The sequence below is a fragment of the Sprattus sprattus genome (genome assembly GCF_963457725.1).
Source record: "Sprattus sprattus genome assembly, chromosome: 17".
Lineage (NCBI taxonomy): Eukaryota > Metazoa > Chordata > Actinopteri > Clupeiformes > Clupeidae > Sprattus > Sprattus sprattus.
Genome location: NC_137915.1, coordinates 14,441,949 through 14,459,448, shown reverse-complemented (window position 1 = coordinate 14,459,448; position 17,500 = coordinate 14,441,949). Strand labels below are relative to the sequence as shown.

Sequence of the window (17,500 nt, the reverse complement as noted above, 5' to 3'; positions counted from 1 at the left end):
TTTTTTTTTTTTACTAATAATCGATACTTGGCGTCAACAATCGATGCAGTTGATCGTGAAAATTAGAATCGCGATGCCTCGTCATGACGATTATTTGGCACACCCCTAATAAATACTACTGCATAAAGTTCTGTCCATCATGATCTGACATGAATCTAGACAGGCTGAGATTCAAACCATTTAGTACAATCTTTCCACATTAGTTTCCGGGACAGGTAGCTAACCTGAATCCCAACAAACCCAGCCTCCTCTATCCATACTGGCAGAAATCCGACAGACTCAAAGCAGAAACTGTGAGCCCTTTGCCACTAACTGCACTATGATTGTGATCTTCCCCTGGCCTCTAACATGTCAACAGTTGCACAGATACAGGAATACAACAACAGGTGCACTATGATTCTGTACAACTACAGGTGCACTATGAATCTGACAACTACAGGTGCACTATGAATCTGACAACTACAGGTGCAGTATAATTGTGAACTTCGTCTGGCCTCTGAGAGTTACACTACAGGAGCAATGCTCTGGCAAAGAGCTTGCACGTCTATATGTTTGTTGATATGGTAATACCTCCTTTACCTCTGTTACAGCATGTACTCTCCACACACACACATAAACAAACTCAGGTCACAGCACGGCCATGGAATATAAACACAGACCACAGGCATAGAATCACAAATTATAATCTGGGTATGACATGTCAGTTGAAATGTCAATGGGCCTCATTCTCGACCTTTTTCTGTAATTCTTCAGAAATGTTTCTTACACGACTTCGCAAAAACAACGTAAGAGAAACGCTTCCGCTGCATTCCCGCACGCTTGAAAATGTGTTCATAAACAGCCAAAGTCTTCTCAGCTGGGTTCCTTCCGATTAGCTTCTTAGATTGATGCGCGTTCTCGTGAAAGTGGACTTGCATACATACACGCCCTGCCAGATCCTTATTAGGAGACGCAATTTTAGAAACGTGTGCTGTCGCAATCTCCCGAATCCACCTCGTAACAGGTGTTCATTAATAAGGTGGAGATATTGTATAACGTTGAACGTCTGAAGTCCGTAAAACACATTTAAGTAGTCACTTTTTTTTTTTAAATCGAAAAATAGGCACCATAGGTGTGAAGACCGGTCCCAAGTAAGAGTATAAATTGTAGTCCGTCCTGTTGTTCGAAATGGCCACCATAGGGGTGAAGACTGGCCACCAGTTGTAGTATAAATTGCAATAAATTCATGCATTAGTTCTTAGAGATTGAGCTTAGTGTTTATTTATTTATTCACTTACATTTGCAGTGTTCATGTCATTCACAATCAGTCTCTTAGCAGACGCGGCCTTTGTCCAAAGTGACGTACAAGGGAGAGAACAGTCAAGCTACGAGCCATATAGACCTAGTGTAACAATAAACACTACCTCGTATAATTATGACTATAAATGTGAAACGTAATTGTTAATGATACAAATATTCTCGTATTTATTATTATCATAATTATTTTAATCCGAGGATGTCTGTAGAGTTGACGTGAACGCAATCACCAACGGGTTCTCACAAATTCGCCCGTTAACCCTTTTACTGTAATACGGAGTTTTTTCAAATGTCATTCCTCAACGCGATTCCTGAAATAACCACAAGATGGCCCGTGGAATCGCATTTGAGAAGATTACGGCAGAGTTACGACTGCTATTTCGAGTTCTGAAAGTTGTCTGAAGTTCAGAAGAAAGCACAGAAGAAAAAAATAACGAGAATGCAAATGTTTTCATAAATGTTTCCGAAGTGGAGTTCCTTCTGAAATCCTTCGGAAAGTCTTCCCAACTGCTGTCGAGAATGAGGCCCAATGTCTTCTGTCTTGGTCCATGTCAGCGTCTCTATCTGTCTCTATGCCTACCTTTATGTGTATACACATCTCTGCCTCAGACCGGCGGTGTGGTAATGCTTCCCTTCGTCCTCCTTTCTACTCTCATTCCTCCGCTCACACACTCTCTCTCCCTCTCTCTCTCTACTCTCACAGTAGGTCTCTCGCCCGTTTCCCCATCCCTCCCCCTCTCCTAAAGGCCCCCCGTCACGGCCCAGTGCATTCAGGACTTATCGGCCTAATATCACTGGAACATCAGTCTAATATCACCCCTCAAGGATTTGCACACTATTACAAGGGGCCTCTTTCTCCCCCTGGAACACAGATGAAGATGGAGAGAGAGAGAGAGAGATAGAGAGAGAGAGAGAGAGAGAGAGGGGGAAAGATAACAGAGATAAAAAGACAGGGGACCAATGGAATGTACAGAGAGAGACACAGGGAGAGAATAGGAGTGAGACTGAGACAAAGAGAGAGAGCGAGGGAGAGACACAGAGCGAGAATGGGAGTAAGACTGAGACAAATAAGGACAGAGCGAGACACAGGTAGAGAAAGAAAGTGAGACTGAGACAACCAGAGACAGGGAGAGACACAGAGCCAGCACGTGAGACAGAGACAGCCAGAAATCGCATACGAGAAAAGAATGAATCAGGCATAGGTGGAGAAAGTGAGTGCATGAGAGAGCGATGGAGAGAGAGATGGAGAGAGAGGTGGAGAGAGAAGCAGTGCAGATGGGTGGGCTCTTGTGAGTGTGAGCTGTGCGTCTGCTGTTGTGACGCCCCGACAGCTCTGACTCATCCAGTCAGCATGGCTTCACAGGCCTGCCAACACACAGCTGGTGGGACTGCACCGCACCGCACCGCACCACACCAAACCGCACCGCACCACACCACACCACACCACACCACACCGACCACACCAGAGCACACTCCTCTTCCGTCCTTCCTCTAATCTTCTCTATGCCTATTACTTTCCTCTCCTCTTCTCTCCCTCCCGGTGAGTTCTGGTCTTCATATGGCTTAGTGCTGAACTTCTGGTCTTAGAGAGGCAGGGGGGTCCTCTCCCCTCCACTTCCCCTTCAGTCACTCTTTCTATTCCCCCATTTCTCCTCCTCCTCCTCTTCACATCTCAGTATGTATCTGTGTATTTATTGACCTACATCTCTCTCTCCGTCACTCCTCTGCCTCTCAGATAAAGGCCCACTGCTACTGTTTAGCATGCTAACATGAAAGAGTTAGATGCAGCAATCTGCTTCTTGTCTCCGTCCCTCTCTCGTTCTCTCTGCACCTCCGTCTTCTGTCTCCCTCTCTTTTTCCAGCTCCCCCTCTCTCTTTGCTTCTCTCTTTCTCTGTGCTCCCCCCACCTCTCTCTTTCTCTCTCTCTCATCAGCCACCTTTTCCTCCCTCCCTCCCTCTCGGCCTATCCTGCCAGCAGGCCTAGTCATTTATTTCCCTGCTGTTACTACACTGGCTCTATCCTAGTCTCCATTGGGCAGATAATACATCTGATGTCTGCTCCACTTTAGGCATCCGGGCAGAGAGAGAGAGAGAGAGAGAGAGAGAGAGAGAGAAAGAGCGAGAGACAGGAGAGTGAGAGAGCGAGAGTGAGAGAAAACAAGAAAAAGAGAGAGAGAGAAAGAGAGAGCGAGAGAATGAGAGAGAAAGAAAGAAATAGAGAGAGAGAAAGAGAGGGAGAGAGAGAGGAAGAAAAGAGAGAAGGGAGGGAGGGGGAGAGGCGGGGCAGTATTACACTCACACAGCCTGCTGTGCTGTACTGTGGGAATGAGAACATCGATGTGCTGTGCTCCACACACACACACACACACACACACACACACACACACACACACACACTATTCGCACCAATATGTTGGTGATCTGATTGTCTACACAGCTGCCACAAGTCCCCACCAGTACATCTGGACCTACGCCATGGAGAAACCCGTCAGTATGTGAGCGCTTCGGAACCTCTCAACCTCTCCACACTAATGACAGCTCAGCTGGAGACGTCTATCAAATGTCTGACTGTTGCCTTCAGACGAAACACTGTGGTTCTAGGCCTCCGCCTGACACTCGCCATGGCAACGAGACGTTTCTGACCAGTTTGAAACTGTGTGGAAGATCCTGAGAGGAAACCCTGATTATCTACAGTGATGGAGTCGACACAGGTGCTGCTTCAGCATGACCCACAGAGGCTCCAAGAGCAGGTGGACTGAACAGGTGTGTGGGGTGTGTGTGTGTGTGTGTGTGTGTGTGTGTGCTGTGTGTGTGTGTGTGTGTGTGTGTGTGTGTGTGTGTGTGTGTGTGTGTGTGTGTGTGTGTGTAGTGTCACTGTGGCGCAGAAGGATGATGCCAAGGTCAAAGGTTGACCAATGTGAGTACAGGAAGTGTATGCAGTGGTCAATGACTGAATGCAGTGTTTCTGGTGCAAGTTTGAGCTCAACGTACTGCTGAATCTCACTGTACACCTGGGTTCTAAACCGCTTCTACACAATGCAAAGAAAGGTAAGCATGATCGTAGAGGACATCCTCTCTGGTGCTGTTTCACAATAATCTTAACCTCCAACGTTTTACACACAATCTCTTTGCTAGATTGAAAGATGAAATCAGCTTGGCTTTGAAATATGCCCAGGTGCCTGCGTGGGGTTCCAAATGAGTAACCTGCTCTGACATTTGGCAAATGATTCTAATGGAAGTTGTAATGGAAGTTGATTTGGATGAAACATGTGCACGCCAATTGGCAAATAACTGACTGGCAATAAATGCAGAATGCTCAACTCTTCCAAATCAAATTAAATAGTCTACTCAGATTAAATAGTCTACTAAATGGTCTGCAAATGTCTCAAGGTGGACTTGCAAACACACAGCCTGCTCTTACAAACTCTTACAAGTGCCTGGTTAGCAGTGTTTATGCCAAATCAGTGTTTGTGCCAAATCAGTGCCAAAAGTGGGTTCAAACTCACCGGCTCGGCTCTGTCGTAGCCCATCTCTGTCTTCTCGGTCTTCACCATGGGCATCTTGCCGCCAGACTCCAGTTTGATCTCTCCGCCGGGCTCCACCTTGATCTTGGTGTTGTCGTCCTTGTCGAGCAGGTAGCGCAGCAGTGCGTTGTCCTTCTTCTTGGGGCTGATGGGCTCCTGTTTGGGGTTCAGCTCCCCAAGACCCCCGACATTGGTGGAGCCTCCGTTGCCCCCCGGGGCGCCGTCCGGGCCCATTTCCTTGCCCGTGGCCTCGGCCGTCAGCTTGGCAAGGTCCACTGTCGTGCTGTTCTGGAGCAGCCTGTGGAGGATCTTGTGCTTCTCCTTTAGGGAGGTGGCATGGGCCCCTGTGGGTCCGGGGCCTCCCATGCCTCCAAGGCCCCCGAGCCCCAGCCCCATAGAGTCCTTGCAGGTGGGGTCCCCGGGCATGGGGGGCGGGGAGGGCGGCTCGATGGGCTCCGTCTTGGTGGTGAGCAGCTGCAGAAGCTTAGTGTGGCCCTTACTGTCGTGGAGGCGGCTCTGGGCGTCCCCGGCCGATTCGCCTGCCCCAGGTCCACCGAACGGGCTCCGTAAACTGGGGTCCTTCTCGTCCTTTGGGTCGGACCCATCCTCCGGCTGATGCCCCTGGGTCTGGCTAGAATCCATCGCCTGGTTCTGGTTCTGCTGCTGGTCGGATCCGAAGCCGTCCGCCCCAGCTCCGGCTGCCCCGGCAGCCATCTTGCTGAGCATGTGTGAGCTGAGCCCGGCGGAGGCGGGCGAGCCCATGGTCTTCCTGTCCGGCGAGCCCAGGCCGCTCTGCCCCAGGCTGACGGTGTGACACTCGCTGAGTGCCTGCAGGGCGTTGAGGGAGCTGCTTGTGTATCCGTGGCCCGGCGCGGGCGAGTGCAGACTGCTACTGCCCCCGCTGCTGTTGCCGCCGGTGACCGTGCCCCCACCGGCCGACGCCGGAGAGAACTGCGGCGGGGGTAGCCGTGGCGACCCAGCGGCGCCTGGGCTGCCCCGTTGCCGCGGTGACAGCATGCTAGGGCTGCCGTGAGAAGGGCTGTTCATCTTCAGTCCCCCGTAGGTGCCACCCTGGCCTGTCCCCGCGGGGCCTGGGCAGTTGAAGCGATAGCCCGGCGAGGGGCCCATGGAGGCCCCTGGCTCCCTGTGCCCCCCTTGGGCAGGGAAGCCGCTGTTGGAAGAGGAGGAGATGTTGCTGCTGGCTGTGGTGTCTTGGCCCTGGGGGCCCCCTGGGTTGGGCATGGAGGAGACAGGGTTCAGGGGTTTGCCCAGCCCCTGCCCGGCGCCCATCTCCTGGGGCATGCCACACACCGGCTGCTCTCTAGATGAGGAGAAAAACACACACAAGTGGGTGTTAAAAAACACACACAAACACACACACACACACACACACTCACAGACAGATGAGTGCACAAATACACAAACACTTCAAAATGTGACTGCAAATGAATAAATACACCCAACTGGATGAGGAGAAAGGAATAGCATGTGTGTGGGTGTGTGTTAAAACACACAACCACACACACACCATTCTGGGTGAGGTGAGAAGAACAGCAGTGTGTATAGTGCATAAAGACAATATGCTTGTGTTGTTTTTTTTGTTGTTTTTCCGATTTAAGCTAAAAAAAAAGAATCCTTCAGGGCATCCGTCCATAAAACAGGTTTCCAGGAAATGTTATGCATTAGTTTCACTAAAAGTGCTCGCGCAGTAAGATTACTGATTGTTTGTGGTACTTTTCCATGTAAATGCGAGCAGGTGTCTAAGAAATGCTTTAATTACTCAGAGTTAAATCCTTTAATCCTCATACTGCTTCTCATCCTGCAGAGCTAACTGCTTATCCCGGAGATGTGGTGTTTGGTAAGTACAGGCACACACAAACACACACAGACCTACACGCAGAGACATACTACACACACACACACACATACAAAGACATACAAACACAGAGACACCCATAGACAGACACCTTCACATACACAGACAAACACAAACACACACACCGACTTGCACATACAGAGAGAAAGACAAACACACACAGACCTACACATGCAGAGACACTCACACACAGACATACGCAGACAAACACAAACACACACAGAGATCTACACATACACAGACAAACACACAAACTCAAATGGACACATACAGAGACGTACACAAAACACAAACACACCTACACACACAAATAACAAATCACAATCACCCATATACACACGCACACACACACACACACACACACACACACACACACACACATTATGTTATTCTGCCTGGATTCAATTGTGAAATCGTAAATAGTGACATAAAACTTGAGGCATGTTGTTTATTCTGCCATTCAGCAACCCCACAACACACAACCCACACAAGCAGGTTACCTCTGTAGGATGTGTAGAGACATGTAGAGCTGGGGCTCGCTGGTGGTGGGGGAGCGGACCAGCTTGCTCTTGGTGTGTGCCGACACAATGGTGCCGTCTGCCAGCGAGAAGCGGTAGATGGGGCTGAACGCCTGCCCAAGCCTCAGCACTGGGGGGGGAGTAGAACACACACACACACACACACACACACACACACACACACACACACACACACACACACACACACACCACACACACACACAACACAAATATCACAAACAAGCATGAGCATATACATGCACACACAAAAAAGATCCTGTTAAGTCATTTTACAACCACTACTTAAGGGCTTTCCACACACATCAAACAGTGAGATTAGAGCGACCACACACACACGACACACACACGACACACACACGATACACACACGATACACACACACACACCTGACACCGTTTTATCTCTGTGAACCTCAACCCTGAGAGAAATATTATGCAAAACAATGCTGAACAAGTTGGGTGATGTGCTGTGCTACTGTTCCCCGACCACACTGCTGGTGCACTACAGAAACCCAGCTCCCACCTGGAGTCTAATTCTCCTGCCACATCATTCCACACACAACCAAAACGCTATCAAAACACACCTGTGTTCAGAGGAGCAAGCTCTCTCTGGCTTATCTGAACACTAGAAGTGGATTATGTTGCACTTGCATTACTGAACATTGCTGGAGTGGCAATCGCACAAGACAAGAACAGCTCATTAACAATACCTCTGAAAGGAGCAGAGTTCTGTCTGCAGAGATTTACAAAAAGAATTATAAATAAAAAAAGTTTTTGTGGGTTCGTCATGAAGCTCGGAAAACTCCTTTGATCTGTTCCTCGTGAACGACTGTTACTGAAAGCCTCTTCAAGGCCAAAAATGGTATTTATAGAGATAAGCCATACATCTTTAAGACATTGACGATTCAATAAATAGAATAACTAAACAAATAATAACTGACTCCACAGAAGGGGTTTATGTAACCATGGTCTTCAATGCAGTCATGAAAAAGAGACCTGACATTTACATTTTCACATTCATGCACTTATCACTCAGCAAACACTTCTATCCAAGGAGACGTACAGCAGATATAAACCTCTCCACCAGTGTGTGTGTGCTCCCTGGGTATGTAATCCATGACCTCTGGGTCATTAGCCTTCCCTGGCTTTGCCCTACCTGTTGAGCCTGGTGTAGTTAACCTGGCTTTGCCCTACCTGTTGAGCCTGGTGTAGTTAACCTGGCTTTGCCCTACCTGTTGAGCCTGGTGTAGTTAACCTGGCTTTGCCCTACCTGTTGAGCCTGGTGTAGTTAACATCTGGCTCTACCAGCTGAGCTACAGGATCGTATGCATGTATGCATGTACGAGCACATGTATGAGCACACTGTATACCCACTATGCTGTTCCCCAATAATTGAATACTCTCTCCCCATCTTATCCACTATCAATTTTGTACGCATAATGTGTATACCATCTTATGTTTGTCTGTATCGCCGCATGTATGCTAGCATGCTTATCCTGAATTCATCTGCCATCTTTCTGATTCTTTAACCCCCCCTTCCCTTCTGAAACTCTGAAATCTTCCAAGGAGACATTAAACTGACACTGATGAGTATCTACCGCTTCCTCCTGAGACCTCGGATCTCTTACTCTTTGCTACCAGCTCTGCTCTACCGGCTGAGCTACAGGACTCCTTACTGTCACCTGACAGGTAGGGCCCATGTAGGAGAATATAGACAAGAGGCTTCTGTGGGTCTCTAGACTGCAGGTAGGGCCCATGTAAGAGCATATATACGAGAGGCTTCTGTGGGTCTCTAGACTGCAGGTAGGGCCCATGTAAGAGCATATATACGAGAGGCTTCTGTGGGTCTCTAGACTGCAGGTAGGGCCCATGTAAGAGCATATATACGAGAGGCTTCTGTGGGTCTCTTACCCTCCTGCTGGTGGCGTTTGGCGAAGGACATCTCGCCGTCGTTCTGGAGGTGGAACCTCTGGATGCACCGCCTCACCAGGTCCTCCCAGCCGGGCTTCATGGAGGCCCTCAATGAGCTGGTGTCCAGGGAGGTGATCTTACCTGCATGCGCATACACACACACACGCACACGCACACACACACACACACACACACACACAAACACACACACACGTACACACACGTACACACACGTACACACACACGTACACGCACGACCGTTAAGAACTGCTTGATGTTATTGCTAATCTCCCTTACCGTAACTGTGACTGTAAGTACTGGTTTTGACTAGGCGGACTAATAAGCGGTGTGTGTGTGTGTGTGTGTGTGTGTGTGTGTGTGTGTGTGTGTGTGTGTGTGTGTGTGTGTGTTGCATGAGTCCTGAAATGATGCCTCTCTCATTTCCCCTCCCTCATACTTGAGACAGAGTTCAAAGCAGCCTGAGCTCAAGGGTTTCTGATGTGGAGGTAAAACCTTGTGTCTCAGTGCCAAAAGCCATTCCACTTTTATGGAGAGGCAGCAGTCAGGCACTACAGCTACAAGTACTAGAATGGAGGGGAATGTGTGTGTGTGTGTGTGTGTTCGTGTGTGTGTGTGTGTTCGTGTGTGTTCGTGTGTGTTCGTGTGTGTGTGTGTGTGTGTGTGTGTGTGTGTGTGTGTGTGTGTGTGTGTGTGTGTGTGTGTGTGTGTGTGTGTGTGTGTGTGTGTGTGTGTGTGTGTGTGTGTGTGTGTGTGTGTGTGTGACTGACTGGCATTGCATGCCCTGGGGATGTAGGCATAAATGAGAGGTGTGTGTGTGTGTGTTCAGATGTGGTTATATGGGTTTGTGTGCATGTGTGTGTGTGTGTGTGTGTGTGTATTTGTCTGTGGGGGCTGTAGTCAAGCTGACTGGCATCACCTACCCTCGGGAGGCATATGCAGGTAGGAGGTGCTTGAGAGTGTGTGTGTGTGTGTGTGTGAACTTGTGTGTGTGTGGTATGTTTAGATGTGGGTGTATAGGCTTGTGTTTGTGTGTACACCCATGTTTATGTGTACTAGGGCTGTAGTCAGACTGACTGGCATCTTATGCCCTGGGGAGGCAGAGGCAGAGGTAGGAGTGAGGAGTGTGCGTGTGTGTAGTTACTTGTATGTGTGTGCGTGCTTGAGCTGTGTGTGTGTGTGTGTGTGTGTGTGTGTGTGTGTGTGTGTGTGTGTGTGTGTGTGTGTGTGTGTGTGAGTGTGTGTGTCGGAATGTCAGTGTGTGAGTGTGTGTGTGTTGGAATGTGAGTGTGAGTGTCTTTGTTTTTATGTGTGTGAGAGTGTGTGTGTGTGTGTCTGTGTGTGTGCACGTTTGGTTACCTTGGAGATCCTGGCGGGTGGTGAAGCTCTCGTGTGTGGGCATTATGGGTCTCTCCTTCATGGGAACCCGCCGCGCCACACAGATCAGACACGACTGGAAATCTACAGAGAGAGAAAGACGGAGAGAGAGAGAGATAGAGAGAGAGAGAGAGAGACAGGGAGGAGAAAGAATGAAAGAGGGGGAGGGGTTAAAGAAACATAGAGAGAGAGGGAGGAATAAATATATGAATTTGAGCATCACTGATTAGAGGCTTTATAACAGATTTTATAGCTAACATTGAGTGGAAATAAAAACACAAAGCAAACAACAAGTTGATGAACAAAATAAATAAAAAGAGAAGGATAGAAAGAAAAAAAGAGAGGGATGGAGAGAGAGCGCTGCAGAAGAGTGGGAAGAATAGAGTGAATGGGCGGCGAACTCCGTTGCCTGATTCATGTACTGAATAGAGGTTATTAATGTGATTATTAATGATGACTGCTGGCTGCTGCACCACTGCTGGGGATGGTGAGTGTGTGTGTGTGTGTGTGTGTGTGTGTGTGTGTGTGTGTGTGTGTGTGTGTGTGTCTGTGTGTGTGTGTGTGTGTGTGAGTATGGGCATTTGCATATTCTCTGTTGTGTGTGTGTGTGTGTGTCTGAGAGACCTGGTGCATGTGAGTATGATGTACAACAATCTTGTGCACGTTATCGGTGAATATGTGTGTGTGTGTGTGTGTGTGTATACCTTACTGTGTTCTGTTTGTATGTGTTTCTAATTGTGTCTTGTGCAAACACAGGTGCGTGTGTGTGCGTGTGAGAAAGTGGCACAGTGGCGCAGGGCGTGGGTGTGTGATGGAGTGTGACCTTTGGAGTGTGTGTCACTGCGGCTCTGCACCCTGCTGGGAACCCCACAGGACAGGGCTGCATCCTGAGCCCCACATTAAAGACATCATCAGTCATGGGGAGTCGCACATCAGCAAACTCTTTCACACACACACACACACGCGCACACACACGCACACACACATACTCCTGCCCAGGCAATCGCATTTGCACATGAACATAGGTGTGGACATAAAGGCTGGTGTAATAAACACCCACACGCACACACTGATTGGCTCCCACACTCACTGCATCACATCGAAAACCCTGGCTGACCAAATAAAGGGAGCAAATGAGGGAGAGAGAGAGAGAGAGAGAGAGAGAGAGAGAGAGAGAGAAGCCCAACCTGGGACTGCCTGGATCAACCCCAAAATTCTCAGAGGGCCAACTTTCACCAGTTGCTGCTGCACACACACACAGTTGCACACACACACACACACACACACACACACACACACACTCATCTCACTTCTCTAAATTGTAAACAGAGACCACTGGGTGGTCCGAACCTGGACTGGAGAACCCACTTCACTAATCTCTCTCTCAAACACACACACGTACACGCACATGCGTGCGCACACGCTTATACACTGGGTGAACTCTATGCGACTCTTTCAGGAAAGGGGAGTTATGTGTGTGTGTGTGTGTGTGTGTGTGTGTGTGTGTGTGTGCGTGTGTGCCATGTGTGTGTGTGACACAGATTGAAATATTTCTGCTGGCGAGGCAACAGATGTGTGTCTCACTCCTTCCTTCTCTCCACCTTTCCCCTTCTTTCCCTCCTTCTCTCTCCCCTTGTCAAACAGATGTTGGGAGGAAATGTCAGCTTCAATCATCAGCTGCTCTGATGGAGTTTAGGCAGGTGTGTGGGCTTTCTCTTTAGCACCAAGGCAAACCAGTGAGTGGGAGAAGTCTGCAGGCCAGAGCAGGCAGAGCAGTGGACGCCACATGCTGAGGAGAAGGACCCCTGTGTTTCAAATGTCTGTCATCAAGAGCAGCCAGACACACTTCAACAGACTCAATGACAGCCATGATGAGAGTGAGAGAGGGAGGGAGATCACACTTGGGAAAGACAGAGAGAGAGAGAGAGAGAGAGAATGAAAGAAAGAAAGTAACAAACAAAAAAGAAAAGAAATATGAAGAAAAAGAAAGATAAGAAAAAAGAAATAAAATAAAATAAAGAAAGGCCATTGTTTGTCTCACCCTCTCCTTCCTCCTTGATGGACTTGGGCTCGGACACGGCGAAGCACTGCATGGTCTCGTACTTCTGCTGCACCTCCTGCTCCTGCTGCTCGTCCTCCGGCTCGCTGTGCGGGTTCACCAGCATCCGGCAGTTAAACGTGTGGCTGTTCCGCCGCGGGTTCTCGCCTGACCACGGAGTCCCGTTCACTAGAACAACCAGAGAGCAAAGAGGAGCTGCGTCAGGAGAACATATCGGAGAGGTTCGAAAATACACTCCTGCAAAGTCACTTCTTCACCAGACGTTTGAGTGCACTGTGGAATACTGTTTATGGGGCCTTTTCAAGAACAAGACCTGAACACATCCCATATTCTGTCAAATTAGGAGCTGTATCTGAGGATTAATGATATACATCTAAAAAGGTTCCTGTGGGTCCACATAAGCCCACCCATTAAAAGGTTCTAGCTTCAAGCTGAACTATGGGGAACCTTGACCATAGTGAGGGTACACAAGAAGCATCTGAGTGGAGAACCAAGAGACATTTCTATCTGTCCCACTCTCCTTCTTCCTCTCTTTCCCACCCACATCACCCTCTCTTTTCCACTCTCCCCTGCTCCCTCGCTCTATCCCACTCTCCTGCTCCCTCTCTGTCTGTCTCTCCTGCTCCCTCTCTCTTTTCCACTCTCCTGCTCCCTCTCTCTATCCCACTCTCCTGCTCCCTCTCTCTTTTCCACTCTCCTGCTCCCTCTCTCTATCCCACTCTCCTGCTCCCTCTCTCTATCCCACTCTCCTGCTCCCTCTCTATCCCACTCTCCTGCTCCCTCTCTCTTTCCCACTCTCCTGCTCCCTCTCTATCCCACTCTCCTGCTCCCTCTCTATCCCACTCTCCTGCTCCCTCTCTCTTTCCCACTCTCCTGCTCCCTCTCTATCCCACTCTCCTGCTCCCTCTCTATCCCACTCTCCTGCTCCCTCTCTCTATCCCACTCTCCTGCTCCCTCTCTATCCCACTCTCCTGCTCCCTCTCTCTTTCCCACTCTCCTGCTCCCTCTCTATCCCACTCTCCTGCTCCCTCTCTCTTTTCCACTCTCCTGCTCCCTCTCTCTATCCCACTCTCCTGCTCCCTCGCTCTATCCCACTCTCCTCTCTGTTTTGTTACCCACAAACGCTTTCTCCTTATTTTCTCAGCTCTCTCTCTCCATCTATTTTCCTCTATGTCTCCCTCCCTCCCTGTATATTTCTATCTGTCTCACTCCGTCTCTCTCTCCTTCCCTCCCTCTCTCCATCTGCTCTCTGTACTTCAGTACTCATTGATAAGCCAGTGCAAGTAGGGCAGCACACAGCTAATCAGGGTCAGTGTGTATCCAGATGGCTACTGCCTGACCAGAGCCAACATTACACCACACAAGAAAGAAAAGGCTCACGCACAAACACACACACACACACACTCGCACACAACTGTACTCAGATAGAAAGCTTATATTACACACACACACACACTCACACACACACACACACAGGACAATTCTACTCAGATAGAAACCCTACACTACACAAGACACTAAAGACTCTAAGCACACTTACATTACAGCACACAAGACAGTAAACACACACACACACACACACACACACACACACACTACACAAGTCTAGTCAGGAAACCTAAACAGCCCCACACACAACACTTGAACACTCATACTAGACAATTGTACTCAGAAAGCCTGCATAACAATACACAAACTGAAACTACACACTCAACACACATACTGTACAACTCTACTCAGATAGAAAGCCCCTCATTACACACACACACACACACACACACACACACACACACACACACACACACATACACACTCTAAGAGGCTCAGGGTTCAGTGCTGTGGTCTCACCCAGGGACTTGGGCAGCAGGTTCTTGATGAACTCGGCGTGGTCTCCCACGTGCAGGATGCTGTACACGCTGGTGTTCATCAGCTCCTCCTGGTTGTAGCGCAGGTACTGCGTCACGTTCTCCGACACAAACACGATGTTGCCCTCCATGTTCACCACGAAGAAGAAGCCATCCAGGGCCTGGAAGAGGAGGAGGAGGAGGAGGAGGAGAAAAACATCACATCAGAACTCATCAAAACCATTCAGGATGACCATGTGGGGATTCCAGTGGATCACAATCAGAAAGTGGGAGTGAGAAGAAAGTGTTTATCTGAAATGTTTTACTCGGAGAGAGTTTTCCTATTTTCAATAGCACATTCATATCAATGAAACAGTTATCATCTACGCTGTACCTCAGTTTCAGCTGTTCCACGTCGGTTACAGAATTATCCACAAACACTTAAAAATGTCATAAAGTCAAGAAATTAATGAAAGAAGGAAATCTGAGCAATTAGCCTAAGTGTGAGTTTCCATTACACTGTATTAATTCAGCGCCTGGATCATTAAGTGAGTAGCCAGGCAACAATGGTGTGAATCTAACAACATGGCAGAATAACAAAGTGGAGCTGCGCCTCGACTCATCTCCTCAATGGTGAACTAATTAGTGCTGAGGGAACAAGGAGGCAGGGCAGGGCCGTGCAGGGCAAGGCAGGCACAGCTATCCCAGGCCGCTAGCGCTCCAGTTAAAACTAGCAGTGTCTTCTGAGCAGAGAATTGTAAGATATGCTAACTGCTAACACACGCATGCTCCCATCAGACAATAAGTTTCTCTATTCATAACACTCTATTGCCCCAACCAGACAACAGCACCCTCCTCCTAACACTCTATTGCCTCAACCAGACAGCCTCATCCTCCTCCTAAAACTCTACTGCCCCAATCAAACAGGAGCATCTCTCTCCCCATCATCCCTTCCATCTAGATAAAACCTGTATCGGAACCGGGGGTGTGGGGGTGTGTGTGGGCTTCCATGACGGGTTAATTAAGGGAGCATCGGCAGCCTCTGCCACATCCCCCACCCTTACCCCTAACACACACACACACACACACACACACACACACACACACACACACACACACACACACACACACACACACACACACACACACACACACACACACACACACACACACACACACACACACACACACAGGCAAAAGAAAAGAGTCTCTAACAACTCGAGCTCAAATGAGGACACGACTCGCACACACATGCGTGAGGAGCAGACAGACAACAGTTCAAGCAGGGGTCTCTCAGAGTGAAGAGCTCTTTAAATAGCCCCCATGACAGAGCTGGGAGCAAACACAAGGAAGCCAAACCAGACGTTAACTAGAAGGGCCCTCGGAGAGCACAGACAGACAAACCGACAGACAGACGGACTGACAACATCACCTCCTTGGTGGAGGTAACTACATTAAGTAAAAGAGTGTAAAACAAAAGCGTGTGTGTGTGTGTGTGTGTGTGTATTACAGAGAGAAAGAGAGGGAGAGAATCCCAAATTGAGTTCAGTGGTTCTCTGGATGTGGCCATCTGGTGGGCACATTAGGCAAACAGAGGAGGGTAAACATGGAAACGGTGCCAAGCACACCTTTCCAGGGCCAGGCTTAGGCAATCCTGTAAACCCTCTCTCACAAACAAACAAACACACACACACACACACACACACACACACACACACGCTTGCTCAGTTGCTCTGTGAAAAACTGCTGATGAGCAGAGATTGCGACAGGAGCGCAGCAAGGGGGACTGCCAGGTTGGGTTCTGACCCAGTTCCAATAACGCCTGCTCTACCCCTCCCTTTCGTCCTCCCTCCTTCTCCTTCTCCTGCTCTACCCCTCCCTTTCTCTCTCCCTCCCTCCCTCTCTTTCTCTCTCCTTCTCCTGCTCTACCCCTCCCTTTCTCCCTCCCTCCCTCTCCTTCTCCTGCTCTACCCCTCCCTTTCTCTCTCCCTCCCTCCCTCTCTTTCTCTCTCCTTCTCCTGCTCTACCCCTCCCTTTCTCCCTCCCTCCCTCTCCTTCTCCTGCTCTACCCCTCCCTTTCTCTCTCTCTCCCTCCCTCCCTCTCTTTCTCCTGCTTTACCCCTCCCTCTCTTTCTCTCTCTCTCCTGCCCTCCCTCTCCCTTCCTCTCTGCCTCACTTCCTCCCCCTCCCTCTCTTCTTTGCTCACTCGCTGTCTCTCCCCTCCCCAATGGGTCTCGTCAGACCTCGGTTACATAACTTCCTCTATAGCCATGCCCCCGACTCCTGGAGCTAGCAGCCAGGCAGCAAGCTCCTGCGTCAGGTTTAGGCTGCTGAAGGGGGGGGGGTAGGGAGAGAGAGAGAAAGAGAGGGAGAGAAAGAGAGAGAGAGAGAAAGAGAGGAAGATGGGATAAGAGGCAGAGAAAGAGAGATGAAGAGGAGAGAGAAAAAGAGAGAGGCAAGGAGAGGGGGGGCAGAGAGAGAGAGAGAGAGAGAGAGGGAGAGGACAGAAAGAGAGGGAGGGAGAGGGAGAGAGAAAGAGAGAGAGAGACATGCAGTGGCCACACAGCATCTCCCATGGGTGCTAACACTGGACCAAAACAAAAGGCTTTTTCACAAGACTCGCAACAGCGCTAACGTTTGGACAAGGGGTCACTTGTATGTGTGTATGTGCAGATGTGTGTGAGCGTGAGTGTGTTGGTTTGTGAGCTGCTTGTGTGAACATGTGCGTGTGCGTGTGTGTGTGTGTGTGTATGTGTGTCCAAAGACACTCTCCAGCCATCCCAGCGTGCGTGTGTGTGTGTGTGTGTGTGTGTGTGTGTGTGTCTAAGGGCACTCTCCAGCCATCCCAACGCGTGGGGAGAAGGGCTGACTGGAATACTCTCTATCGGATATCACCAGTTCCACACGGAAAACGCCTCTTCTCTTTTCCTGCCGGTCTTCCTCTTTCTCTCTCTCTCTATCTCACTCCCTCTCTCTATCCATCTTTCTCACTGTCCAGCCTTGCGTCATGAAGCACGTCTTTCTCTTTCTCTCTCTCTCCAGACACACACATACACA

General features: G+C 49.3%; 1 protein-coding gene across 2 annotated transcripts in view; it reads right to left on the bottom strand.

Annotated features, from left to right (window-relative positions):
- The window catches only part of ncoa2 (nuclear receptor coactivator 2), a 98,079-nt gene that overhangs the window by 27,786 nt on the left and 52,793 nt on the right, over positions 1–17,500 (bottom strand). For both annotated transcript variants that reach the window (XM_080855014.1, XM_080855015.1), the window contains exons 6-11: positions 14,448–14,625; positions 12,582–12,767; positions 10,523–10,624; positions 9,146–9,286; positions 7,197–7,344; positions 4,803–6,141 (exon numbers count right to left, since the gene is read on the bottom strand). In XM_080855014.1, coding sequence (XP_080711140.1) covers positions 4,803–6,141; positions 7,197–7,344; positions 9,146–9,286; positions 10,523–10,624; positions 12,582–12,767; positions 14,448–14,625 — 2,094 coding nt within the window. The remainder of the gene's footprint in view (positions 1–4,802; positions 6,142–7,196; positions 7,345–9,145; positions 9,287–10,522; positions 10,625–12,581; positions 12,768–14,447; positions 14,626–17,500) is intronic.